Source organism: Podarcis muralis, chromosome 8, assembly GCF_964188315.1.
Source record: "Podarcis muralis chromosome 8, rPodMur119.hap1.1, whole genome shotgun sequence".
NCBI classification, from domain to species: domain Eukaryota; kingdom Metazoa; phylum Chordata; class Lepidosauria; order Squamata; family Lacertidae; genus Podarcis; species Podarcis muralis.
This window is the reverse complement of record NC_135662.1, coordinates 64,979,723-65,007,581: the sequence shown is the minus strand read 5'-3', so window position 1 is coordinate 65,007,581 and position 27,859 is coordinate 64,979,723. Positions and strand designations below refer to the sequence as shown.

The window sequence follows — 27,859 nt, the reverse complement described above, 5'->3', positions numbered from 1 at the left end:
TTTCTTTCTTGATCAACCCTGGGATGACACAAATATGATGTTGAGAATGGGCATTTATGTTTACGGGTGGAAATATTCATTCAAATACCATGTATACTTACAGATGTTCTGCCGAATCGACATCTAAGTGCTTTTCTTTCCCATTTGGTATACTGTGATCAATGACTATTGTTTCAGTGTTGGCTAAACAAAACCCATTAGATCGCATGATTTCTATGGAAGAAGAAAGGAAAAGGGGAAACGTCAATATATGAAGACTAATTCCAGAAAGAAACGTGTGCCAACCTAACAAATGAGATCACAAATCAAACGTTATTTGAGGAAAAGGAGACATAAATATTTCCCCCCACAAAGGAATACACCGATACAAATTTACTGTAAGCATCTCTGCTTTATGGATTAAGCCTTAGCAAAAGGAAATTTATGGGCCATCTCTTGGATAAACAGCCTCTTTAAAAATCACTGACAAATTCCAATTGTTCTCAGACAGAAAGCGTCTTATGGTCTTTCTAGCTGTAAGATGTCAGTGATGTAAACATCCTTGAAGAGTCTGCAAGGGAAAAAATTGAGGGGGTGTATGACCACAGTTAAAATAAGTGAAGCAATTGGTATTTAAATAACCCTACCTCCCGATAAGATCATTAAGCCCATGGTCTAAAATTACCAACTGGGCCAAACTGAATCACAGGACAGGCCCAATCAGACACCCAAAACTGAGCTTGGAGAGTTGAAAGCATACTTTAGGGTACAATGCTGCCCCCCGCCCCCCCACCGAGAAATTGAACTGATAAGTGGGATCTGTTGAACCTCTCGCTTATTCCCGTGTATAGCTCTGGTGGCAATGACCCAGAAGTGCTTTGTTTGCTAAGCAGAATCAACAAGAACAAAAGGTTGGGTGGGCGACTACATGAGAACACTGACTCCTGCTGGCTGTATGTGGCATTGCAATCTTCTTTGGGTCAGTCTGGTTGGCTCAGTTGGTTAGAGCATGGTGTTGATAAAGTCAAGGTTGCAAGTTCGATCCCCGTAAGGGACAGATGCATATTCCTGCATTGCTGGGAGTTGGACTAGATGATCCTTGGGTTCCCTTCCAACTCTGTTGTTGTTGTTGTTTAGTCGTTTAGTCGTGTCCGACTCTTCGTGACCCCATGGACCAGAGCACGCCAGGCACTTCTGTCTTCCACTGCCTCCCGCAGTTTGGTCAAACTCATGCTGGTAGCTTCGAGAACACTGTCCAACCATCTCGTCCTCTGTCGTCCCCTTCTCCTTGTGCCCTCAATCTTTCCCAACATCAGGGTCTTTTCCAGGGAGTCTTCTCTTCTCATGAGGTGGCCAAAGTATTGGAGCCTCAGCTTCACAATCTGTCCTTCCAGTGAGCACTCAGGGCTAATTTCCTTAAGAATGGATGCGTTTGATCTTCTTGCAGTCCATGGAACTTCCAACTCTACCATCCTATGATTCTATATAATGTGTGTAAATAATTCCAGTGACCTTCTTCCAAAGAAACTGAATCCTGGATGAGCACTGTACCTTTGGAATATCTCCCCACTTGGAAGTGGGATGCATATGCACAACAAGAAACATTTGACTTTTGATTCCTCAACTGTGACAGAAACCGTTACGATGGGGATTGCAAACTTCTCAGTATTCAATTAGCGTGGGAGGCTGCAATTCTGTTTGTCTTGAACTGAATTTTGCCAAGAAATGACAGCCTTTGGTAACAGATTTTCAATGGGAGGAAAAGAGAGGGGGGAGGAGAGAGAATGAAAGGGCTCTTGTACCTTACACGCCAGTGTTTTGTGCAAAAATAATGGAGAACTTCTGTAATTAGGTACAGGATTTTAAAGCCAGAAACTTTATTCTGGGAACCTCTAAAAGATTTTGCTCACTTTGTCACACTAACCTGGTTGTGCAAGATGAAACTACACCGTCTATTATTTTTGGTTTTAAGCATATTCTCATTATCTTCACTCAGACACAACACTTGAGCAGAAGGATGATTCTTCTGCCTATTCTGAGCTTAGTAAAAGCACATTTATTGTTAAGTTTTCTATCAGTTCCCTGTCTCTGCTGCCCTCCTTCTCCTAACCCATCAGGAAGTGCACTTAAAGTATGACTCATCTTCTGCAACAAAGGATTGTACTGCAGACTGAGACGTAAACTCCAGACTCAAGCCTCTTACCATCTGGTATGCTTTCCTTCCTCTTTAATCTGGAGAGAGACTGTTTTGGGAACAGGCTTTTCTTTATTGAATACAAAATATGTCCGCCCTCTCCCCTTTCCAATCTTCTTTGGATGATAACAAATGGCCAACAAACAAAACTGCAGAGGATCCAATGTGAAATATGACCAGGATATTATTTTGCTTTGCTTTTCTCCTCACACAGAATCATAGAAGTGTAGAATTAGAAGGGACCGTGAGCATCATCCAGTCTGTTGTTGTTGTTTAGTCGTTTAGTCGTGTCCGACTCTTTGTGACCCTATGGACCAGAGCACGCCAGGCACTCCTGTCTTCCACTGCCTCCCGCAGTTTGGTCAAACTCATGCTGGTAGCTTCAAGAACACTATCCAACCATCTCGTCCTCTGCCATCCCCTTCTCCTTGTGCCCTCCATCTTTCCCAACATCAGGGTCTTTTCCAGGGAGTCTTCTCTTCTCATGAGGTGGCCAAAGTATTGGAGCCTCAGCTTCAGGATCTGTCCTTCCAGTGAGCACTCAGGGCTGATTTCCTTCAGAATGGATAGGTTCGATCTTCTTGCAGTCCATGGGACTCTCAAGAGTCTCCAGTCTAACCCCCTGCAATGCAGGAATCTCAACCAAAGTGCACCATGCTGGCCATCCAAACTCCGCTTAGAAACCTCCAAGGAAGGAGAGTCCACCACCTTATGAGAGAACACATTCCGCTGTCAAACAGCTTGGAATTGCCTTTCTTGGATTTTGAATCCATTGGTTTGGACCCTACCCTCCAGAGCAGGGCAAGCTTGCCCCATCTTCTGCGTGACAGCCTTTAGATATTTGAAGATGGCTATCATATCTCCTCTCATTCCCTGTGGATCACCCAGTCAACAGAGCATGAGACTCTTAATGTCAGGGTTTGAGCCCCACGTTGGGCAAAAGATTTCTGCACTGCAGGGGGTTGGATCAAATGAGCATTGTGGCCCCTTTCAACTCTACAATTCTTATTCAGGCTAAACATACCCAACCGTTCCTCATCAGGGTTGGCTTACAGACCCTTGATCATCTTGGTTGCCCTCCTCTGCACATATTGCAGCTTGTCAACATCCTTCTTATATTGTGCCTCCCAGAACAGCACACAGCATTCCACATGTGGTCTGACCAAGGCAGAATAGAGTGGGATTATTGCTTCCCTTGATCGTGGCACTAGACTTCTGTTGATGCAGCCTAGAATAGCATTAGCTTTTCCCCCCTTGCATCCTTGAGACTACAGCTTTTCTCTTCCAAGGTTAAATACTACCTTAGCAGTTAGCTTTAACATTATTCAGCCTAGCAAAAACACTGGGTAATTTTACCCTGCAAGAGTCTAGGAACATAGGAAGCTGCCTTACACTGAGTCATCCGTGCGTCTAGCTCAGTGTTGTCTACACTGAATGACAGCTGCTCTCAAGGGTCTCTGATAGGGGTGCCCCGCCCCCAGCCCTACCTGGAGATTCCAGGGATCAAACCTCAGTTGCTTCACCAGTGAGCCACAGCCTTTCTGAATGGGACGTCAACTTTCAAAGGAAAGGAGAGGTAATATACAGAGCCTATCTCCCTCTCTCCTGCCTGAAGTAGACCTCTGCCCCCTCTGCCTCTTTCCAAGTCCTTCTTTAAATGGTTTTTTGCTTCAGTTAGCTCTTTTTCTTCTTCTTTGGCGATCACTTGTAGTCAAATAAGATTGTCTTCCATGAACACGGTTTTAACAGTGAGTCTGTAAGTGATTGTGGAGGCCAATTCTGGACATCCTCTACAAAATGGCACCCCATCCCCCTCACTGTAATCCTAATTTACTATCTCTCTGTTGTTGTTCTTGCTGTTCCGGTTGTTGTTTAATTGTTTAATTCAGCAGATGTTCTGCAGAAATGATCAACCCTTATTAAATGGGGAAATAATATGAGATGAACTACTGATGAGGACTCTTCTTCAGCGATCCCTCGTAACTGAGTAAGTTTGTCTTCCATGAACACAGTCTTAACAGTGAGTCCATAAGTGACTGTGGAGGCCAATTCTGGATCCACACGCCCTTCCACAGTGGGGACATAGGTTTCTGGGCGGGAGTTGATCATGGTGTGGATTTGCCAAGTGTGCCTTCCTCTTAGCATGTTCCTCCTTTTCGTGCTGAGTTTGAGCATCTTCAAAGCCCATGACACCTTTGGTAAAGGCTGTTCTCCAACTGGAGCACTCGCAGGCCAGTGTTTCCCAGTTGTCGGTGTTTATACTACATTTTTTAAAGATTTGCCTTGAGAGAGGCTTTAAACCTCTTTTGTTGACCACTGGCATTACGCATTCCACTTTTAAGTTTGGAATGGAGTAGTCGCTTTGGAAGACGATAATCAGGCATCTGCACAACATGACCAGTCCAACGAAGCTGATGTTGAAGAATCATTGCTTCTTTATATTATTTTTGCTTCAGTGAGCTAAAACGTATAAGACTGGATCAAACAAAGCTTCACATTGTGCTTTAGAATCAGAGAACTGGAGAGTTTGAAAGGACCACGAGAGTCATCTAATCCATGTCCCCTGTAATGAAGGAATCTTTTGCCCAATGCGGGGCTCAATTCCATGACCCTGAGATGAAGAGTCTCATGCTTTGTCAACTGAGCTGTCCCAGGGAGTCTTTAGTATGATGTCCAAACACAGCCATTATAGAAAGCTGGTGTAGGCAATGTGGTTCCATCCAGATGTTGGACTACAAATCCCACCCTTCCTGCCATGCTGGCTGGACTTGTTGCAATCTGGAGTCCAAAGTCTGGAGGATGCCACATTGGTTATTGTTGAAAGGGACCTTGGAAGCATCTAACAACATTCGGAAGCATTTTACAGTGGTGGGAGGAATTGCTGTTACTCCAACATGTGTTCAGCTCCCTGTGTGACTGTCCTGAACAGTATTATCCAAGATCAGCACACACAAAAACTAGATTATACCCCCTAACCACTTTAGATAATAGCTACTGAAGAATAGTTACTTAAGAATTATCACAGCAGCCCAGATCATCTTGTCAATTACCATGTCTCCAGTAGCATCCAGTTTCAAAGAAAATTAGAAGGCATGGGGAAACAATGAAGCAATTCTCATTTTTGGAGTAAAATCCTTTGAGAAGCCTTAGGAAAGGAAAGGGGGAGGATAGAGTGGAAGTGACTCTCTTTTGAACCATATGGATGAAGATGGGTAAAACAATCATATTAACTATTGTCACTAAAGCAAGTTGATAACTCTTACCTGATATTTTAACTGGACTTTGAAAGCTTGGTTGAATTTTATGGACATTGTCGTTTTTTAACACCTGATCTAAAGGAGATCTTTCGAAGAAGGTGAGGACGACTTCTGATCTGGAGTACTAGAGAAAAAGGATAAAAAAGAAAATTATAATTACAAGAGCTCAGGAACGGGGGAAAATCTCATCTGAGAGTTCATTTTCGTGGTTGCCTTTATTTACTGAAGGAGCACATTCTAAGCTTGGGGCCGCAAATGTCAGGGTCAGCAAGACACAATAATGGGGGCCATGCGTGTTTAAACATGAATTGCCCCAATAATATAGGAAGCGCAAGAGTGGGATCTGGTTTTAACCACAAAGGCAACACACAGATGAAGGGTCCAGAATCCCCTCTGGGCTTGCCACCTACTTATTTGCTGCCACTAGAGAGAAGAATATAAGAAAAGCCTGCTGGGTCACATCAATGGTCCATCTAGATTAGCATCCTGTTCTCAGTGCCCAACTAGATGTTTGTGGGACACCAGGGAGCAGAACATGAACACAAAAGCATTCTCCCCCTCCCCCCTCCAGCAACTGATATTCAGAAGCATTACTGCCTCTGACGGTGGTTGGTAGGCATCCATAACTTTATCCTCCATGTCTAATCCACTTTTAATCCAAGTTGGTGGCCTTAACTGCCTCCTATAGGACCAAGTCCCATGGTCCTAGATCAGGCATAGGCAAACTCGGCCCTCCAGATGTTTTGGGACTACAACTCCCATCATCCCTAGCTAACAGGACCAGTGGTCAGGGATGATGGGAGTTGTAGTCCCAAAACATCTGGAGGGCCGAGGTTGCCTATGCCTGTCCTAGATCTTCCAAAATTCAGTCCTATGGGTTGTCCATGGGTTCTGGTGTCATGAGAGAGGGAGAAAAACTTTCTGCTATCCACTTTTCTCCATACCGTGCCCAGCTTTAGAAAGTTTTCAAAATGGATGGAAGCTGATTTGAGAGAAAACGCATCCAACAGTAGTTTTCCCCAAGAAGCTCCTGGATAGATGTGGATTGTGGCTACTGTCATGAGTTTGTGGCTTCCAATGCTAGTGCGATGAGAGCACTGGAGGCAGGATAAATGGTACCCAGCCTACACCCCCCATGAGCTATGCACAATACTGGATACATCCTGTCACTCCTGTTGGTCAAATCCTTTTATGAAGAGGGAGGGAAGATAGGCCCCATTCCCATGACAGCCCTGCTTCTGTGTCAGCTGTAAATCTATGACATTTCTCAGCATATGGTTGATGGATTTGTTTCTGCATTTGTTAGTGGTGACGAAAAGGTGGAATAAACTCTCCCACACAGTATGCGCACATAACAACCGCTAGCGTTAAGCAAGCAACGCCCAAGCGTCTCTCTCAAATTGCAATGGTAGTGATTTCAATGGGCAATCATTGCAGTGGCTGTTTGATTCAGTGTTGGACTGAATCAGACCACTGGTCCACCAAGTTCATGGTGGTCTACATCCGCTGGCAGTGGTTTTCTGGAGAGACCGGGGACTGAACTTGGGACCTTCTGCATGGAAAGCAGATGGCGCTGAGACAAAGGGCTGAGACTCTCGGAAGTGACACAGAATCTCTCCCCACCCCACAGTAGGCAGGACGTACACTCTGAGCTATTTAACCCTGTAAGCTCAGGTTCTCCTCACAGGCGCTACCATTAGGCTACAGCCCTTCCCCAGTGCAGGCTGCCCAATGGATTGAGTTTCACATGAAAAAATGCTATTCACCTATTACCTTTTACGGATTTCCATAAATTCCAAGAATGGATGCAACTGAATGGAATGAGGGATTTATTTAGCAGGAAGAATCAGAAGCCCAGAGACCAAACAAGGAAAATGACCCATGGGGAAGTTGAGAATACAGAGCTAGTGTATCACAGCTATTAAGACCACAACCTATAAGGTGGTAGCCCCGTTTTTCATCAGTAAGTCTTCGCATCTGCTCCACTTACCTTCCAAGGCATGTTTATAATATTCTTAAGGAGCTTCTCTACTTCATTAAGCCTGGCTTCTATGTCGTGAGACTCCTTAATGGTGATTAGTCCTGGAAACAAAGAAGATCTGTAAGGAACATGGGGTGTGGAGAGACCAAACACACAGCACCGTATAGAGGAACCAGCTTTTCATTTTCTTCAGTTATATGCATTCAGGTATACATTTAATGCTGAACCCATCCTAGCCTGAGGACTTCAACATGGCTAAAAATTGATTAGACAGCTGGTTTTATTAGAAGGCTATGATGCATATTCCTCAGCCCTTTGCTAGATTATCTAAGCCTGCCCCCCATACATCATTACCAAAATGGCAATCTATAAAGATATATATTAGGCCTTATGGCAATCTGGATTGCATTATGGATGCTCCATCTATCATTAGCAGAACACTCAGAAAGCAGCACAAGGGAGGTTCAAAGACCTCAGGTGTAAAGGGTTTCTAAAATTAATCTAAATTTTAGCTTTGTAGAGTGTCCATACAGTTCCACAACTGCAAGGTCACCACTGAGAAGGCCTCCTCTTATTTCCTAGACGTGGCACACACTGATGCTAAGAACATAGGAAGCTGCCTTCTACTGAGGCAGCCCATTGGTCCATCTAGCCAGACATTGTCTACCCTGATTGGTGGTGGCTCTGTGGGGTTTCAGATGGAGGACATTCGCAGCTCTACCTCGAGATGTTGGGATTGAGCTAGGGACCTGTTTCACACAAGGCTCTACCACTGAACCACAGCTGCTCCCGACCCTTGGTTGACCTTTAAGATTTCCCTGCCCCATGTTTCGATCCTGGGTCACAACTCTGACTCCAGGGAACAGCCGCCTCCATGGAAACTCATCAATGCCAATTGTTCTGGAACTTGTAGAGGCAGATTAAGACTTAGTGTTAACCAATTTCATTGAACATATATCAGATTGTTATTGCCTTCTTTTAAATGTGTGTGTTTTCGTGTGTGTGTTTTAATTACTGGTTTATGTTACCATGAACTTGCAATGCATCTACCATAAGGGAAAGGCATATGTGTGAAGGTCACAGTACCTCTGAATGTGTTTTATTTTAAGCCATAGGAATGAATGAACACCACTCATTAATATGAAAATGAGGGCGCGTCCCAGGGATGATACTGGGATAGGTTTAAGCCTGTTCTCTACTCTTGTTGTCCCAGCCATGTGAAATCAAATGGTTGAGAGTCAAGCCTGATTCTATCTGCATAGTCCGTCCTGGTTCTGTCTCTTCGTCACTTTAGTGTGTGATGCTGAGAAATGGTCTTCTAAAAAGGTATCTGTTCCTATTATCTTATTATGTATCTTGTCTTATGATTTGGTATGCATTTATTGTATTTAATTAAAAGCAAAGCTGGCTTGATGTCAATGTTAAAGGCAGAGGAGAAGCTCAGGAATCAAAACACAAAATAAATTTTAGGAAGTGCTGTGACAATCGCATGTGCAATGCATCCAAGCACTGCTATATGGAGAGACAGATTAAAAATGTCAATTCCACAGCAATTTCCAATACATCCAGCAGAGAGCAGCATAAGGCCACATATAACCTAAGATTACCTCATAAGGGAAAAGCAACTATATAATATGCAAGCATCCTGAGATCATTTGGCAAAACCATCTTTTTCCTCAAATTTATTTAGTATTTATTGCAAACCACCGTGAGAACGTTTGACTGAAAAGTGATGCAGATGTTTCGGAAGTAAATGAGCAAGCAAAGATCTCTGCCCCAAGGAAATTGCAGTCTAGTTGATGGTGCAGGAAACAAGTAAACAGAGGCTGAAGGAAAAGAAGGGGAGGGTAATATGCCAAGCTTATAACTCACATTTCAGTTTCACTTAGAGACACTAATAAGTGGCAAAGTTGTCTCTAAGTGAAAGCTGCCTATTTATAATCAGACTGCCACCTGGCACAAGTGCAGTTTCAAGAATTCCCTACATGGTGACCTCAAAACCACCTATAGAAACTTTGTTCCATTAATGAAATAGAGCCAGTAAGTGCTAAAAGTTAACTTTTCCACTCCAAAAGCCATAGATGGGAAATACAGTGCAGTTCACAATATACCACCCTCAAATTGCGCTATATCTAAGGTTGCCATATTTCAAAAAGTAAAAACCGAAAGTTGTTTTTCACTGCCTCTAACCAAATAACACCAGTTGAATCCCCGCGACGGGGTGAGCTCCTGTTGCTCGGTCCCTGCTCCTGCCAACCTAGCAGTTCAAAAGCACATCAAAGTGCAAAGTAGATAAATAGGTACCGTTCTGGCGGGAAGGTAAACGGCGTTTCCGTGAGCTGCTCTGGTTCGCCAGAAGTGGCTTAGTCATGCTGGCCATATGACCCGGAAGCTGTACGTCGGCTCCCTCGGCCAATAAAGCGAGATGAGCACCGCAACCCCAGAGTCGGTCACGACTGGACCTAATGGTCAGGGGTCCCTTTACCTTTACCTTTACTGAAAGACCTACATTGGCTCCCAGTACATTTCCGAGCACAATTCAAAGTGTTGGTGCCGACCTTTAAAGCCCTAAACGGCCTCGGTCCAGTATACCTGAAGGAGCGTCTCCACCCCCATCGTTCAGCCCGGACATTGAGGTCCAGTTCCGAGGGCCTTTTGGCGGTTCCCTCACTGTGAGAAGTGAAGTTACAGGGAACCAGGCAGAGGGCCTTCTCAGTGGTGGCGCCCGTCAGATGTCAAGGAAATAAATAACTATCTGACTTTTAGAAGACATCTGAAGGTAGCCCTGTTTAGGGAAGTTTTTAATGTTTGAGGTTTTATTCTGTTTTTAATGTTTTGTTGAAAGCCACTCAGAGTGGCTGGGGAAACCCAGGCAGATGGGCGGGGTAGAAATAATAAGTTGTTGCTGCTGCTGCGCTTTCTTTAGACAAACCCCAAAGTTGTTGAGTTTGACTTGCCTAAGATTCCGGCAGTCCTAGCTGTATCTAGACCACAAGGCACATGTGCTGAATAGGATATCCCAATGGTCCCTTTTGAATGCAAAAGCCCCTTCCAGTGAGGGCTCCTTAACACCATCTTCTCCAGCCTTTCTGACCACTGAGGTAAGGCAGTTGGGGGAAAGAGAAAAAGCCTTTTCGGTGGTGGCACCCTATTTTGGGAACCTCCTCAGAGTGGCCCACCGAGTACCAACACTGTTCTCTTTTCAGTACCAGTCAAAGGCATTTTTTCTTTCCTCATCTTTTTTGGGGGGGTGGGGGTGTATTTATGGTTTTTAATATGTCTGGGTTTTGGTGTTGTTGTTGTTGTTGTTGTTGTTGTTGTTGTTGTTGTTGTTTTTAAATGAAATTTCTATTATCTTTGGAAACAGCTCCGGAAGTTCTGCTGAAGGCATTTAAATAAATAAATAAAATGTGTCCACTACTCAGAAATTTCCTGGGTTCGTTGAACAGAAGCAACTGCAATTCAACTACAAGCATGCCCTAACAAATGTTAGCAGCATGTTTGGAAAGAATTTTCCCTTAGGCTAGATTAACTGAATGTAGAAGCGTTTTAGAGGGGTGGGGCCGCAGGTTGGCCTATGTCATAGTTACGTGCTTGCTCAGATATCTGGATGGGGTCATTTAAGTGTGTCTCGTTAGATTTATTCCTTGATCTGCATGCACTGCTACCATGGTATACTCACTCTGACTGCTTCTAGCTTGCTATAATCTCCAAGCTGTGAACTATGTTTGGGTTGTTGGATTGGAGGAGGGCACTCAGTTGTACAGACTTTGGCTCGGAGCCACTGCAGCCCCTTAATCCACAATACATTTTAGAAAGTGGCTTGCCTTTCTGTCTGTTCTCTATGCATTCGCGTGCCTCTCGAGAGATCATCGCAAACTCAGCAAGTGGGTTCCAGAAGTGGGAGAGGCTGTGTCTTCATTTGGATGCTGCATGGCATTTTGAATCAAGATGGCAGACCAAAATGTGACTTTGGTATGACTTCTCCCAATTTTGGATGTGATGGGTCCAAACTCACAAATTACACTATTCATCATTATTTTTCACCACAATGTTGGTTGGTTTCTAAGAAATCCCCGGCAGCACTCGCATGGGCGTAGCCAGGATGGGGGGGGGCAGAACCAATGTGATCGGTCAGTTAGTTAAGTATTTCTATTATTTTACTTGATCGGGGGAGGGGGCTGCCCCCTGCTCCCCCTTGGCTACTCCCATGGCGCTGGGCACTCCTGCTAGTACTATGAGCAAAAGTCTTATATGACCACCTCCTTGCACTTAGCCAAATTCTGGATGAAATTTGGGTGAGATGCAAAGAATTGCCTATTGAGAGTTCCTCTCAACCCCAGAACTACAGTTCCCAAGCACTATAGGAAGAGGGAATAACTGCTCAAATCAAGTTAAGAATGCAGTCCTGAGCTCATCTATCAGGGAGTGAGTTTCACTGAGCTCAAAGGGGCTTACATCTGAGTAAACCTATTTAGGATTATAGTGCACACACATAGCCATCAGTGAAGCTCATGGCAGCAGTGAGCAAATCCTCTTGAAAAGAATGTGGCAAGTGTATTTGTTTGCAACACTCCTTCTTGACTGGTGACATCAAATGACATCATACAATTGGCAGGTGGACAGAGTTTGGCAGAAATGGCTGCACAGGTCAAATGAGGCCTGTGGAATGGAGGGTCCTCACCCCCTAGACCAGAATCTCAAAACAATGATGAACTTCAGGGGGGAAATGATAGCTGTAGTGTTCATACAGTTACAAAATTCTACAGTGTCCTCTTGGGCATCTTTACAAGCAAATCGCTGAAATTTGTTTCCAAGTTTACTCCCTAGTAGAAACCATCTTCCAAGAGAAACAATCTTCCAAGCCTGTGAGCAAAACAAACCCCAGAGCTCTTCTTATATTAAGTACCTAAAATTAGCCACCCTTTGGTCAGATAGCTAGGAAAGAATAAAACTGCTTTGACATATATGAGTATCCGTCTCCAAACTGTCAAACATGAGAAATGTTACCCAACTTCATTGTTACGTGGGTAAAACTTGCTGAAAGAGCAAGAAGAGATTTGTGTTGTTCTCTGTGGGCATTTTGTCTGAAAGAAGATTACAGCATTTACAGCTGTCATTTGAAATTACAGTTAACAGCCGTCTTTGAAACTGCAAATTTCTTCCATACCTCATAGCCTCCTCTGTTACATATAATTTCAGAAGTGTGAGGAACTATGTTTAATGTCATCGCGCTTAGTCAAACTTACTGAGGCACCAAGTCATCCCATAATCATGAGAAACACCATGGGTCTCTGAAAGGCTTTTGCAAGTCTCCTCCCTCTTCCCTACTGAAGTCCCTGAGACCAGGAACTTCAGAGGGAAGAAGAAAGAAACCTGCAAAAGCCTTTGCAGGCCTCCCCTGCTTTAAGTCCCCAATCTTCTGCCAATCTCACTCTGATCTTTAACTGTCACTCATTAGCTGATGGATGAAGAATAAACCCTAGGCTATGTGATCCTGTTCCCAACAGGATAAAACCCTGCCCAGCTCTCACCCATCAGCTGGTGGGCAGAGTTTGGGGAAATAGTCTGGCAGGTCAGCATTGGTCCATGAACTCGAGATCCAGCCCTGTTATAATGGGATGTTCCTGCAAGCACCAGCAACAGCTAACTGAAAGGGGGGTAGATTTGCTGCCGGGGGGAGAGGTAAGGCATGAAGAAAGCTTTGCTGTGGAGAGATAGCTGTGCTTCTCTTCGGCAAGGTTAAAATCAGGTAAGATGTGCACTCTTTGCCCAGATCCAATGACTATCTTTTGCATGCGCTAGGCATCCTGCATGCATGGAACAGGTACACTGTTCACACAGAACCTTACAGAATCCTGCTATGAACTGGAAAACAAAAGTAGATACTTGTATTCTGTGCATGGGAACACATGAGATCTTGCTGTAGGAGACAGGCAGGGCCTGCAGATTCACTACCATATATACAATGTGAGTGCATGTTTATATTTAAGCAGTGCACACAGTAGGAGTTCTGTAAAGAGCCATTTCAGGGTGCATTTCTCTGAACCAAGTATCTCAGCAATTGCATACTTCGATAGCAGCCACTTCTAATCACTGTCAAAGACACTAGGACATTTTCTGTCAAGGCTGAGACTTAATGGGTAGGGTAATTTGATGGAGGAAGCATTGGTCCAGACAGTAAGATTGTTTTAATGGTCACGTGCCAGTTTAACCATGGACTTCATAAACCCAGAATTTCACTGGCTTTCTTCTGTCTCCTTGGTGAGTGCCAAAACTCTTCTAATTGGAAGAGTCATTTCCATAGAGGAAACTGAGTATGTTGACACAGTGTCAGCTCACTGAATTAATTTTGAGTGACGGAATAGCAAAGAAATGAATTCTGAATAAAGCACAGCATTCTACATTGCCTGACTGGAATGCACAAGTGAAAATTTGTAACAGTTGGTCATTATAGAAATGGGATCTGAATATTTGTTTAAGTTCTAATTTGGATCCATCAAGAGACGAGGAATGAATATTCACAAATGGAGTTGATGCTCAACTGCTGCATTTTATGGATGTGTGTTTGGACCCAAATTTTTAAAACAGCTGTAGTTTGTTCTAGCAGGAGATTCAGGAAAGAATTCCTCCACTTCTGTATTATCTGCACTCACTGGAAAGTCAGATGACTTCTCACCAAGTTAACAGTCCAGTGTACAGAAAGGGAAGCACTAAATTTACACGTCCTCCATCAGCTATAATCTCACACTATGTCCCCTTCCAACTCCTCTTTGCTGGGGCAAAGTTATATACTAAGGGAGCAATCCTAACCATGGGAAACCATGGTTACCCTAAGTGGATGAAGGGAGCTCTAATGCAGTATTTGAAACTAGCCAGGCGCCAGGCGCATTTTGCTTCTGGAGAGGTCCAACTGTAAGTACGTGGAGATTTCTGGGCAGCAGGTTGGCAACCACAGTTTAAAGACCTCTGCATTAGTCCATAGCTAATGCCATTTCCATTTCCTCTGTGTGTGTTTCTGCTTCTTGCATATTGGGACAAGTGAATTATTGTAAGAGCAAGCTGCAGTCAAGCAATGTACTGTAGTTTTCCATGTATAAGACGAGGTTTCTTTTACTGTAAAATAATCTTGCAAAACTAGGGGTGTCTTATACACTGCTCCTCTTATACACGGGTAGTGGGTAGGGGTGACCGATGATTGGTTGCAGCTACGAGCTGCAGATTGTCATTGGCAAGTTGGTGTGTGATTGTTGGCTGCGTCAAAGGCTGCTTTGTATTGGCTGATGCTGCATTAAATGGATGTGTGATTGGTTGCCGTGGGGCTTGCGATTTCCTTACGCTGTCAGTGATTGGGCAGACTCATTTTGCAAACGTGAGTGATTGTTAGCAAACCACATCCTCCCCCAAAAAAGCTCAACAATTTTGGGCCATCCTCTCCCCCAAAAGTTCAACAACTCTGGGCCATTTTCTTAATTTGGAGTCCCCCAAAATAGGGTGCGTCCTATACAAGGGGGACGTGTTATACATGGGAAAGTATGGTATGTGAGCTCACAGAATCATAGAAGGGACCCTGTGGGTCATTTAGTCCAACCCCCTGGTGAATAAACATTCCGTTGTGGTGACTGTAACCTAGGTTTAAGGTACCATTTGGCACCTAGCTGATATACCTGAGATTCTAACACTGTTCTAAGGTCACCTCTAGACTCTTGGTGTTTTGCAGGATGGATTCAAGTGCATATTGGAAATTTAGTTTTGCAGCATTAAAGTGGATGATAGTGTTCTGTTGCCCTGATGCAACAAATTCCCAACAACAGACTTTTTACAGTAAGGAAAGTGATGGGGGAACACAGTGAAAAGGATGGACTAAACAACTGCTTAATAGGAAGGTGCATAATCAACCATACGGGTTCAGGATGAATGCTCACTATCCTATCACCTCCCGACAAACAAATCAGAGCAAATGCTCAAAAAAGATTGGACAAAGTCCAACCAGTAAGTAAGCTTTGTGCAAACAAATCTGGATTTACTGCCCTGTAAACAGGTCAACTAGGGGAGCCCTGGATGCGACAGGGCAGAGGAATATTTCACTCTGGAGACAGATAACTTCTTTCTCTCTCTCTAGGATCGTCAAGTCCTGATGCCGCTGTATTTTTGGGAGTTGAATTTCATCAAAATTTGGAGCAGAATTCAGGAGGTCACCAAAAACTGCACATCGCAGCAAATATTGTAGATTTTGATAGCTTAGCTCAGACTAGTAATATGAGTAAAGATTGTATCCAGGTTACTCTGCAGTGAAGCTTTCTAAATATTGGTTCTCTCTTTTTTCCATTTCAGGAAACTCAAGCCTAGCATATACAGTGGTACCTTGGGTTAAGAACTTAATTTGTTCGGGAGGTCTGGTCTTAACCTGAAACCGTACTTAACCTGAGGTACCACTTTAGCTAATGGGTACCTCATTAAAGGTACCCACTTTAGCTAATGGGTACCTCAAATGCTGCCGCCGTGCGATTTCTGTTCTCATCCTGAAGCAAAGTTCTTAACCTGAGGTACTATTTCTGGGTTAGCGGAGTCCTGAACCTGAAGCGTCTGTAACCCGAGGTACCACTGTAGTGGGCACACAGCTAGCTTTAAAAAGAAGGAGGAGGACTAGTAACCTCTGTGGCTTTGTTTTGCAATCCTGGCTCATTTACAAAGTCAATGTATTCAAGTAACCCTGTGACAACATAAATCAGCTAAAAAAACTATTGTCTTGTTCCCAGTACAGTGGTACCTCGGGTTACAAACGCTTTAGATTACAGACGCTTCAGGTTACAGACTCCGCTAACCCAGAAATAGTACCTCGGGTTAAGAACTTTGCTTCAGAATGAGAACAGAAATGGCACGGTGGCAGCGGGAGGCCCCGTTAGCTAAAGTGGTACCTCAGGTTAGGAACAGTTTCAGGTTAAGAACGGACCTCCAGAACGAATTAAGTTCTTAATCCGAGATACCACTGTAAATTCAAAATGATTGGCAGCACATCATTAAAATCTTTTTACCAGGGCACTTAAAAGCAAGTAATTCATAACAAAAGATACAAACCGGCTCCTTTTTCGGCAAGCTGCACTGCCAGGGTGTACAGCCCATGCCATATTAAAAACAACAACTCCTTGCAAAGGAGAACGAGGCAGCCAAAAACTTACTTTCAGCTAGATAATTAAAGAGTCAGAGCCTTTGTTTGCCAGACAAAGATTCTGAGCAGGCCCCGTTAATGCACTGTTGACACTGCCGACAATAAAATGTGCCACAACTGATGTGGGGCATCAATTGTGAAAGTATCTTTACTGCCACAGCATAGCAACTGCAGCCGCTGCCTTTGGAAACGCTTGGTTTGCTTCAGCAAAATTACAGACTGCCAGGAAACCAGGAACAACCTGTAGACCAGCGTACATGCCTGATGCATATGTACAAATGCTCTTCACCACTATGGAAGAGCCCAAAATTGTTGAGCTTTTTGTTTTGTTTTTTACAAGAATGCCCAAAAAACATGATGTTTCGACTGACTTGTCTAAGTTCCAGGACCACCTTTCAGAAATTCCCCTCGGCCGTCAGTTCCACCTTTGAAATCCAGGTAATGTCCGGGAAAATCTGGACGTATGGCAGCCCTAACTTTATGTTGTATTTTAATCAATTGTTTTTATACTTGGTGTTGGCTGCCCTGAGGCAGGGGAGGGTGGGGTATAAATAAAACTACTACTTATTATTATTATTATTATTATTATTATTATTATTATTATTATATTTTTAAAAATCTCTGAAAACCCCCATTTAAACATCACAATGGAAAAATTCATAGAGTTCTACAGCACCATCTGGTGTCACAGTGTTATAACGCACTGTATTTTACTAATACAGTCATACCTCGGGTTAAGTATGCTTCAAGTTGAGCGCGTTCGAGTTGCGCTCCTCGGCAGCCTGCATGCGCAGACGCTCAAAGTGACGTCACGCGCATGCGGAGAAGCGGCAAAAAGCGACGCGCGTGTGCGCAGACGTGCCGTCACTAGTTACGTTTACCTCTAGATGTGAACGGGGCTCTGGAATGGATCCCGTTCGTATCTAGAGGTACCACTGTACAGTGGAACCTCGGTTTTCAAGCATCTTGGAAGTCGAATGTTTCGGCTTTCAAATGCTGAAAACTGCTTTGGCTTTCAAACACTTTTCAAAGCCAAACATGCCACACAGCTTCCGTTTTGAGTTCCCCTATTGTATTGAGGCTTCCGTATTGAGTTTTCAGTTTTTGAACATTTCGGAAGTCGAATGGTCTTCCGGAATGGATTACGTTCAAAAACCAAGGTTCCACTGTATAGCTGAAAGTCTCAGCCCAATTTACCTCACAAAGTGGTTGTTGAGGAGGAGAACGATGTACGTCACTTTGAGGTCCTCAGAGGACAGGTGCGATAATAATGAACAAAATAAGGCTGCTATAGGAAACAAATGACTTCTTAAAAAATGGCCTGCATGATTTAATTCCTACCAAGTTGTACAACCCACCAGCTCTCTTTAAGTGGTCTGCCTGACATTGCTCCATCCCCAGTGTTCAAAATTAGCCAGGACCAAGTGAAGATGCCTGGGTGCCAGGATGGTGCCTGACATCTCCACCATCTCGGGGTCATTGGTTCTGGACTGTTTCCACACACTAATACCCCATCCTGTAGATGTCTATCCGTTATAATTTATCTGCACATTCGGAATGGATTTCTGGAACCAAAGTGCTTTTTCTGTGCAGCCTGAGAAGCAGCAGTGAACAGCGCTGGTCTTCACTTACCTCATCACACTGTCCTGCCTGCAAAGTGGTAGGAATAGGCCAATATATATGTGGACCAGTGTTAGAAACTGAGATATGAAAGCTAGGAGCGAAATGGCACCTGAAACCTAGGTTATGGGCGCAACAGTGGAATGTCTAGGCACATTTTTTTAATAACAAGAATACAAAGCTGAAAATGAATGAATTGCAGCTAAAATATTATATTCATTTTTCACATGGTTCGGTCCTTCCCCTGCCCACCCCCCCCCCAATATTCTTAAGAGGGTCTCTTCTCCAGTCTTCAGGGAGTAGCTGGAAGTGGGAAGACAGAAAAGGGTCCTCCTTTCCTTCCACTCTGCAGTTTTAATCTGAAATCTTAGGTGCGGTACTGCGCCCAGAGCTCAGAAACTGCTGGCGCGAATGAAATTCCCAGTTGCAAAATGCGCCTAGAACAATGAGAGTTTCGAACACTGATGTGGAGTGTCCCAGGATGAAGTTCTCAAAGTTCTAAACCCAGCTCAAGGTTGTCATCTGAACTAGCCAGATGTTTAACTGAGAATCCACCACTGTCCGTGAAAAATAAGACTCTAGAACAGCAGTTCTCAACCTATGGGTCCCCAGATGTTATTGGACTACAACTCCCATCATCCCTGAGCTCTGGCCTAGCTAGCTATGGGTGATGGGAGTTGTAGTTCAACAACATCTGTGGACCCACAGATTGAGAAAGGCTGCTCTAGAGCCATCTTATCCCAAAATGGGCAACTAGACATTCCGTTTTGGCAACTGTGACCTTGGTTTAAAGAGCCATCTGGTGCCTAGCTTATATATCTGAGTTTCTGACTCTGCCCTCCCCAACATATAGCATCACCTTCACAGAATTAGAGAGTCAACAAAACATTTGAACCCCTTCACACATTAAGTGAATGTACCCTTATCTGCACTGTACATGTAAAGCAATATCATACACAGCAGATGAAGCTCAACTGCACCCTCTCTGAAGTCTCCGCAACACGCTAGTCCTCCCTTGGTCTGCATATATTCTTCCGCTGATAATAATGGGCAGCATTTTGCTAGTTTGCAATAATAGTGCACCTCCAATAATTCTTTTTATCCAAGGGCCCTTTATCCAAATGCAAAATCTTTGTAAGTGAACAATTGCTGAGGATCAAGCCAAAGAAAGAAAGAAACATGAAACACCCTGTATATAATAACCATGTTTGAATCACGTATATTAAATAGTGATATACATCTGGGTCAGTCTCAGGAGATAAAAGTCACCCAAGAGGTTTTATGTTCCCAGGCAGAAAAGAAAAGAAAAGAAAAAGCAGTGTACAATAAATTAGCTCACTAAAAGATATTAACAAGAGATACTGTGTACACAGTATCACAGTGTTAGTGAAGTTTTGGGTGGTGACCATGTGGAAAGATATCAAACGTGGTAAAGGTAAATGGACCCCTGACCATTAGGTCCAGTCGTGGCCGACTGGGGTTGCGGCACTCATCTCGCTTTATTGGCCGAGGGAGCCGGCATACCGCTTCCGGGTCATGTGGCCAGCATGACTAAGCCGCTTCTGGTGAACCAGAGCAGTGCACGGAAACACCGTTTACCTTCCCGCTGGAGTGGTACCTATTTATCTACTTGCACTTTGACATGCTTTCAAACTGCTAGGTTGGCAGGAGATCAAACATATTAGTTTGCTGTAAATGAATCCATAAGGATTTGAATATTTGCCTGTTAGCCTACAACTTCTTGCCCTGCAAATTTTCATTAACATTTGAGAGAGGATACAAAACAAGCTATATAAACCCAAGGAATAGATAGCTTTTCGTGCATACTTTATTGAACAAATTGCTACTAGCAAAGGGCTCCGTAAATGGATGGTATTCTTTAAAGTTTGGTGTAACTCCCGACACCTTCATTTCGCCTTATCAACAGGAATCCCAAAATAAACGGGCACTTCGTCTGTTCTCTATGCCTCACGTTAGAAACACAGATCCATACTTACTAGCAGCAGCTGTCTTGGGTATATCAGACAGGAATATTTTCTGAGCTCCACCTGGAGATTGAATCTCGGGCCTTTAAACTCAAAATGAATAGACCTACGGCACTATTCAATGATAGCACATGGTGTGAGGTCATATGCAATTCACTGGGAAGCTAGCAAATAAGACTTTTTTCCCCTAAGGAGACCAAATACACACCCACAATCTGATGTGCAAATGGCAGAACAGCAAGAATGCTTGCAAAGTATTTTAGAAAAACAAACCCGATTGGGTTCGTCTCCAGGTTTCAGCAGCAGTGCTCCAGAGCTGTCTGCAGGGGGCGCTTCAGGACAGAGAGTCTCAGCCAAATTCCTCCCTCCCTCCCGCTGCCAGCAAAGCACAAACCAATGTGGAAACAACTTCACATTTCCAAGATCACAAAAGGAAACAACAGCCCAAAAAACAATGCAGTGAAGATTGAAGTGGCAGAAGCAGAGCAGAACGAAATAGTCCAAATACTTGAGAAGGTGGGAGCAGTAGCGGTGGTTAGGGGAGGATTCCATTAGAGGCAGAGAGTGAAGAAACTTGACTAGTTTAAAGACCTTGGGGAAGATGGGGAAGTGAGCTGAAGGCAATACAGCCTGGCGCTGACAGAGCATGCCACAGCTTCTGTGGCCCATGAGCTGAAAAGGAACCGAAAGGTTGGCTGAAGAATTTCTCAGTAGGCTGGTTAACCACCTATGGCTGACCACTTCATACATCTATATACACCCCTTGATTTCTCTATATTGATTAAGGCACAATCAAGTGGCCTCGGGGCAAGGTGACTTCCAGGAACATGGGGAGCTGAGAGCGATCGCAGCCTGCCTGGGATCATACGCTTTGAGTTTTGATGGAATTAACTCGAATGGCTTTGCACAGAGGTGAACTCTCGATGCTGCTGGACCACAACTCCCATCAATCCCCGACCAATGGCCATGTTAACTGCGGCTGATGGGAGCTGGAGTCCAGCAACACCTGGAAGGGCACAACCTCTGGCTTAGAATGTGAGCGTAAAGTCATCTCAGGGTTGTTTCCAGGTAAGTGTCTAAAATACATAGCCTGGTCTCAAATCAGTGCTGCCCAGCAGGCTTTGCCAGAGGCTTATGGGCAGTACAGTGGTACCTTGGGTTAAGAACTTAATTCGTTCTGGAGGTCCGTTCTTAACCTGAGGTACCACGTTAGTTAATGGGGCCTCCCGCTGCCATCGCGCCGCCGCTGCACGATTTCTGCTCTCATCCTGAAGCAAAGTTCTTAACCCGAGGTACTATTTCTGGGTTAGCGGAGTCTGTAACCTGAAGCGTCTGTAACCCGAGGTACCACTGTATACCTCAAGGAGCGTCTCCACCCCCATCGTTCTGCCCGGACACGGAGGTCCAGTGCCAAGGGCCTTCTGGCAGTTCCCTAACTGCGAAAAGCCAAGTTACAGGGAACCAGGCAGAGGACCTTCTTGGTAGTGGCACCCGCCCTGTGGAACGCCCTCCCATCAGACGTCAAAGAGAAAAACAACTACCAGACTTTTAGAAGACACCTGAAGGCAGTCCTGTTTAGGGAAGCTTTTAAGGTTTGATGCATTACTGTATTTAAATATTCTGTTGGAAGCTGCCCAGAGTGGCTGGGGGAACCCAGCCAGATGGAGAGGGTATAAATAATAAATTATTATTATTATTATTACTACTACTACTACTACTACTACTACTACTACTACTACTACAAATATGAAATTCTCTATAAGATGGTGACACACAGCACAGGGTGAGACTGCCAGTTTCTTTTCTTTTCCCAGTCTAGTTGCAGCATCCAGTAAAACCTTCAGCAGACTCTGAGTTCTTCTGTCCAAACAGATCAGTCCCTGTTTTGCAGTTTGGTGAAGTAGAGGCTCTTCTCTGTGCCTCTCTTTCCCTTGCCTGCCTGCAATTGTACTCAGAGTCTCCTGCAGCGTCTAGGTGCAGCCTGTGTACATAGAGTTTGATTGCCCAGTTCAGTTTCCCAGCAATCAGAGCCAAACGATGACAACAGATCCTCTACTGCCTGCCCAGTGTTTCCACGTGACTTTGTAGCGTTTCTTCTTGACATCCAGCTGGCACATGCATATATAATATATATGGCTTGATGCAGTGTCACACGGGGGACACCCAATCCCATTCACTTTGCGGCATTTTCCCACCCCAGCTGACCTTTGTTGCTTTTCCTGAAAAACTTTTTATTTATTTCACTTTTACCCCACCTTTTTCTCCAAGGAGCTCAAGAGAGGAGTACATGCTTCTCCTCTCCCCACAACAACCCTGTGATGTAGGCTAGACCACAGATCAGCAAAAATTTTCAGCAGGGGGCCGGTCCACTGTTCCTCAGACCTTGGGGGGGGGCTGGATATATTTGGGGGGGATGAACGAATTCCTATACCCCACAATAACCCAGAGATGCATTTTAAATAAAAGCACACCTTCTACTCATGTAAAAACACCAGGCAGGGCCCACAAATAACCCAGAGATGCATTTAAAATAAAAGGACACATTCTACTCATGTATAAACACACTGATTCCCGGACTGTCCGCTGGCCGGATTGAGAAGGCGATTGGGCCTGATCCAGTCCCCGGGCCTTAGTTTGCCTGCCCAGGGGTTAGACAGAGAGGCACAAGGTCACCCAGCGAGCTTCATGGTTGAAGGCAGGGGGGATTTGAACCCTGGTCAACCAGGTCCTAGTCCAACACTCTAACCACTACACCACACTACCGTTTTAGAGTAGAACTTCACAGAGCTACAATTCCCAGCACCATTAATAAGCTACAGCTCCTAGTGTTCTTGGGAGGTCATGTGCTTAAAATGTATTTTAAATGTATGGTGTGCACGCACAGCCGTAAACTGAGATGTAAGGCACAGCTATGCTTTTCGACCCCCCTAAAGCAATTGCCAAGAATAGTAATAACATTTTTTAAAAAAAACCTAAAGCAAAACATTCTCCTTGGACTACTGGGTTTGCTGTTATGGGCAAGCAGCTATTTATCACAGAAAGCAATGCTAAAAAGACAACCCACATGCCTAGGAAAGCTTGCAGTGGGAGTGAATTTCATAAAACACATGGGAGTCCTTTTCTACATCCCAAATTTCCAGTGCATAAAAAGTGAGAATGTCAGCAAAAGGGAATCTAAGCTAGTGTCGTTTTTCATGCGTGCCAATTTTTTGCATACTCAGTTGCTGCTGTTTAATGTGGTGAGCGCAAACAAATGATGATGATGATGATGATGATGATGATTATTATTATTATTATTATTATTATTATTATTATTGCGCTCTGCTCCCTTGCATTCTAAAGTGGTACAATTCCAGTAAGTGTTTATTATGTGCTTTTCATTATGTGCATAGATTTGCTATAAGATTGTCTTAAAACCACTTTTTTTACTATACTTCGTTATGGATAGTAATTACATGCATATGCCATCAGTTATATTGGGCAAAAATGGCTAATACCATAATTCACACTCTTAAGTCCCAAGCCTGCCTTTCTCCTTCGTTTTCTTTTGTCCTTCACTTTAAAGAGTCCTCAACACAATTAATGAAGCTGCTGTAAACCACCTTAGTTTACAATGCAACACTGTTGCACTTCGGACGTCATCAGCAGAGGATCACGGTGCTGTATCACAACAGTGACACCTCACAGACTTGTTGCAAGGATAAAAGTGGCTTATGTATTGAAAGTGTTGATCAATCATCTTTGCATTTATGAAAAATGCATTTTTTTTGTTTGTTCAGATACGGTGACCCCTCCTGACTGGCTTTGTTTTTGTTTTGTTTTGAAGGTGTGTTCTACAACGTGTCGTGGACACAATAATTATGCATTAGATTTATACTAGCCCATTCACAAACCATTCCGCTTTATTACCGTAGTTGTCCTGAGATTCATCCCCAACTTTGCTGCATGACTGGCCATCTGAAGGGGCACTCTTGCACACTAGCACAGCAAAAGCGGTGCCAAATTGTCCTCCCCTCCCCGAGATTTCAGCAGGAAACTACAAGACGTGCACCATTCGGAAAAGAAGCAGTATGTCCGCACCAGAACTTTTGCAGGCACAAACAACACTGACTCCATATAACCATCCTAATACAATCAGGAGCAGAAATTATGAATGTGCAATTAAAAAGATGGGTTCTTAGTTCATAGATCATAGAATTATAGAGTTGGAAGGGACCACTAGGATCATCTCGTCCAACCCCCTGCAATGAAGGAATCTTTTACCCAAAGTGGGGCTCAAACCCACAGTCCTGAGATTAGGAGTCTACTGAGCTGTATGATTGTTTTACTCAGAGTAGACCTACTGAGATTCATGGGCCTAAGTTTAATGTTCATTAAATTCAGTGGATCAACTCTGGGTAAGAATAGCATCGGATCCAATCCAAAATCAGGGGTGGGTGGGTGGGTTTGTTGTCCATTATTTACCACACATTTGCAAAGAAGTAGAACAGAACGCAGGAGAGAGCCATTTCAAAACCAAATGTCAAACTTGCCAACATAGTTATTACTTCTGAATTGCAGTCAGGAAATGCATAACTCTGTATAATTGTCACTTGTCAAAACTGCCTCACAACTTCCTGTGGGGCTGTTCCTTCCTGATTATTTGGAAGAGGCATTCAGCGCTGAACGTGAAGGGCCAATGCTCCATAGTTCTGGAGATCAATCTGCGATACTAACATCTGTACTGATGAACCACCATCCCTAGGCACAAGCCGCCTGCCTATCAAAAATAGAGAGAGATTTTTGCAGGCACTGTACCACATCGTTCACACCCCACTCTGAGACTAGGCCACCTGAGATAACTAAGATATGCTGAGTGGAAATGGGACATTTCTTAGGTTGCTATGCTACCTATACTTTTTAATATCGGTGCCAAGCCAATCACCTGCCTGGAGTCTTTTAAGACTGGAAGGTTTAGAAATCTGAAAGACTAGACTAGAATGGACTAATCAGCCTTCCTACACTTCCCAAGATATAGGATGCTTTACAAATTAGCCTCCTGCCTCTGGCACAGATCACTGGGCAAGGTACCTTCATCTCAGGCTATTACTTGACTCACTTACCGGCATGTCCAAAGACTGTTTGCACACGTTTGATGCCATTTGCTGAATCAGCACAACCCAACACTCACAAGCGTACACAGGGCCAGAGATCAGCACTGAGAGTCGAAAAGGCTATCAGCAATCAAGGTGGGTGATTGACATGACGGGGGGAGGGTTTGCTCACTAAACTCCTGCACAAAATTACCAATCAGTGTCCTCGCCTGCTTCTTATTTGGCTCGAGTGTCATCTAAAAGCATGCCAAAGTGCCAGCAGAGCAGACAGGTCTAGATAAATGCAGTTCCTCATACAGCAGCTATCAGAGCTACAGCAGTTTTAGGAGTTAATTCTAGCAATCGCACCCCTAGTGTTATATGCATGATGAGAGTCCACAGGATTAAAGGGCCAAAGACAGTACGCAATCTGGGTTCACACCATCATTATCAGCAGTTACGAAGTGTGCATGCACACGAAAGCTCATACCAATAACTAACTTAGTTGGTCTCTAAGGTGCTACTGGAAGGAATTTTTTTATTTCATGATCAGCAGTTACTTTGGCACATGCTCAGAGGCACTCTGTACAAAGCATTCCATACATCCCAGGACTTAAGTCTTGGAGTCGAAGCAGTCCTTGCAGCCAAGCCCCGAGGACCCTCGCCTCCAATTAAGCCCGGCTATTGGATTCCCACCCATTCCACTCTCTTCCTTATTTCCCTTCCTATGTTCCTGCTGGAAAATCGAACTCGGGCCCTAGGGCGTAGTCCTGGCTGTAATCCTGCCCTGCAGCTAGAAAGGCACTCTGCACATGCTCGTAGTGAAACCCACCAGCAAAGGACTGAAAGGGGAACGAGAGGAAGAGGACCCTCCCCACGTCTCCCCAATTCCGAGGAAGGAAGCTCCCTTCCGAGTTAACGGAGACGCGGCGAGGAGCGTAAAGCGAAACGAGAGACAGAAGGGGGGGGGGGAGAGGGAGAGCGGGGAAACCCGTGCCAACCTTGGAGCAAGGGGGACTGTGACAGCTCGGGGCGATCCTCGGGGAAGGAGTCGAGCAGGCGCTTGAAGAGGCGGCCCAGATCCGAGTAGCTGCGGTGCAAGTAGAGCACGTTCCTGTCCGACCACTCGGTGCGGATCTCGAAGAACTCCTCCTCGTCGCCTCGCCGGTTGATGATGAGCCTCCGGATGCCGTTGACCCAGCAGCCGCGCACGAACATGTTCACAAGAGAGGTGCCCTCAAACACGGCCGAGGCCATCCCGCCGCTGCCCGAGGCGCATAACCCCTCCGCCGGCCGGGGACTGGACGGGAGCGGACCGCCTCCGTCCTCCCAGGCGCGCCGATTCAGTGGAGAGGACGGGAACCCGCCATCGCAGGGCTAGGCGGCGTCGCTTTCGGCCGGGCGCGCTCCCCTCGGAGCTGCGCGTAAAGCGGCCCGGCGCCTCCTCTGCGCTCTTGGCCCGGGAAAGGGGGAGGTCTCCGCCCTCCTTCTCCGGCTCCTCCTCGCTTCCACTTGCCTCCCTGCGTGTCCACCAGCGCGGGATCGCGCCCGGAGAGTTGCCCTCGAGCCAACCGGCCCCTTTTCGCTTTGGGGACTCTACTTGAAGCAGAGGCGAGGATCCGACGACGGCCCAACCAAAGCCACGGAGGAGCGCCTTAGTACGTGCTGTGCGCGCACGTTAAAAACTCTTCCCTTTTCTTTTGCAATCTGAGCTTCCGAAGAATCCGAAATACTTCGCTGGCAGGGCAAAGAGCTTGTTGCAAAACACGCACGCAAAAGGGCGGTTGGCTGGGCGCGCCAAAGGTGGCTTCCGATTGCCCTAATGCAACACGTGGAAGGAAACTGGGAGACAGGCAGCCCACTCCCCGAGAGTCCCTTCCTGCGGCCGCTGTGTGGATCAGCTATTAGTCGGACATCGGTAGAAAACAGTGGCGTATTATTATTATTATTTAACGTAACTGAGAAACGGAGACAGGTTATTGAAGGGCGGGTGGGCTCGGATACAGCGACGAAAAGGAGCGGATTCCTTGCTTGCGTTTTCCCCCATCGCGGCCATCCCTAAGTTTCTAGTTCTGGGGGAGAATAGGATGCCAAGGAGGAGGGTTCATTTTCCCCCAAGAGGTTTTCCTTGCAAACAAACCGCAGCTGGTTTTGGCGAAGATAAGTTCAGCGATTGTTTTCCCTCTCCGGAGCAGAGCGGGTTTGTCCGTCGAACAAGCGGCGAGTTTGCAGCTTCCACGCGCGTGTTTGTTTCCACGCAGTCCTGAGTATGGACGGGCGTCGAAAAAGCCGAGCGTGGCGTAGCTTTGCGCGCTCGCCTTACCCTACTGGGGGCAGTTCCGGAAAGAGAGAGAGAGTCCAAACTCTTCTCTTTCTCTCTCCGCCTTCGCAACAGCTGGAAAGGGCGGGGCAGATCTGTCCGGAGAGCAAGAAAAAGAGAGAGAGAGAGATACTCTTCTAGCACTTCCTACGACAATCCTTTCCAGCAGCGGCGGCCTGAAAACAAAACAGCAGCCGCACACAAAAGGCGTCTCCGATGGTTTGAAGAAACTGCATAATAGAAATCCTGTTCCAGAGCCGGCTGTAGGTTTGAAGACCTCAT

At 45.1% G+C, this 27,859-nt stretch overlaps 1 protein-coding gene across 1 annotated transcript in view; it reads right to left on the bottom strand.

Annotated features, from left to right (window-relative positions):
- Positions 1–27,627, bottom strand: part of PXDC1 (PX domain containing 1) — a 34,986-nt gene extending 7,359 nt beyond the window's left edge. Inside the window, exons 1-4 of the mRNA XM_028737833.2 lie at positions 26,259–27,627; positions 7,421–7,512; positions 5,437–5,554; positions 102–213 (exon numbers count right to left, since the gene is read on the bottom strand). Of these exons, the coding sequence (XP_028593666.1) occupies positions 102–213; positions 5,437–5,554; positions 7,421–7,512; positions 26,259–26,514 (578 nt within the window). The 5' untranslated portion in view covers positions 26,515–27,627. The remainder of the gene's footprint in view (positions 1–101; positions 214–5,436; positions 5,555–7,420; positions 7,513–26,258) is intronic.
- Positions 27,628–27,859: the final 232 nt, after the last annotated feature.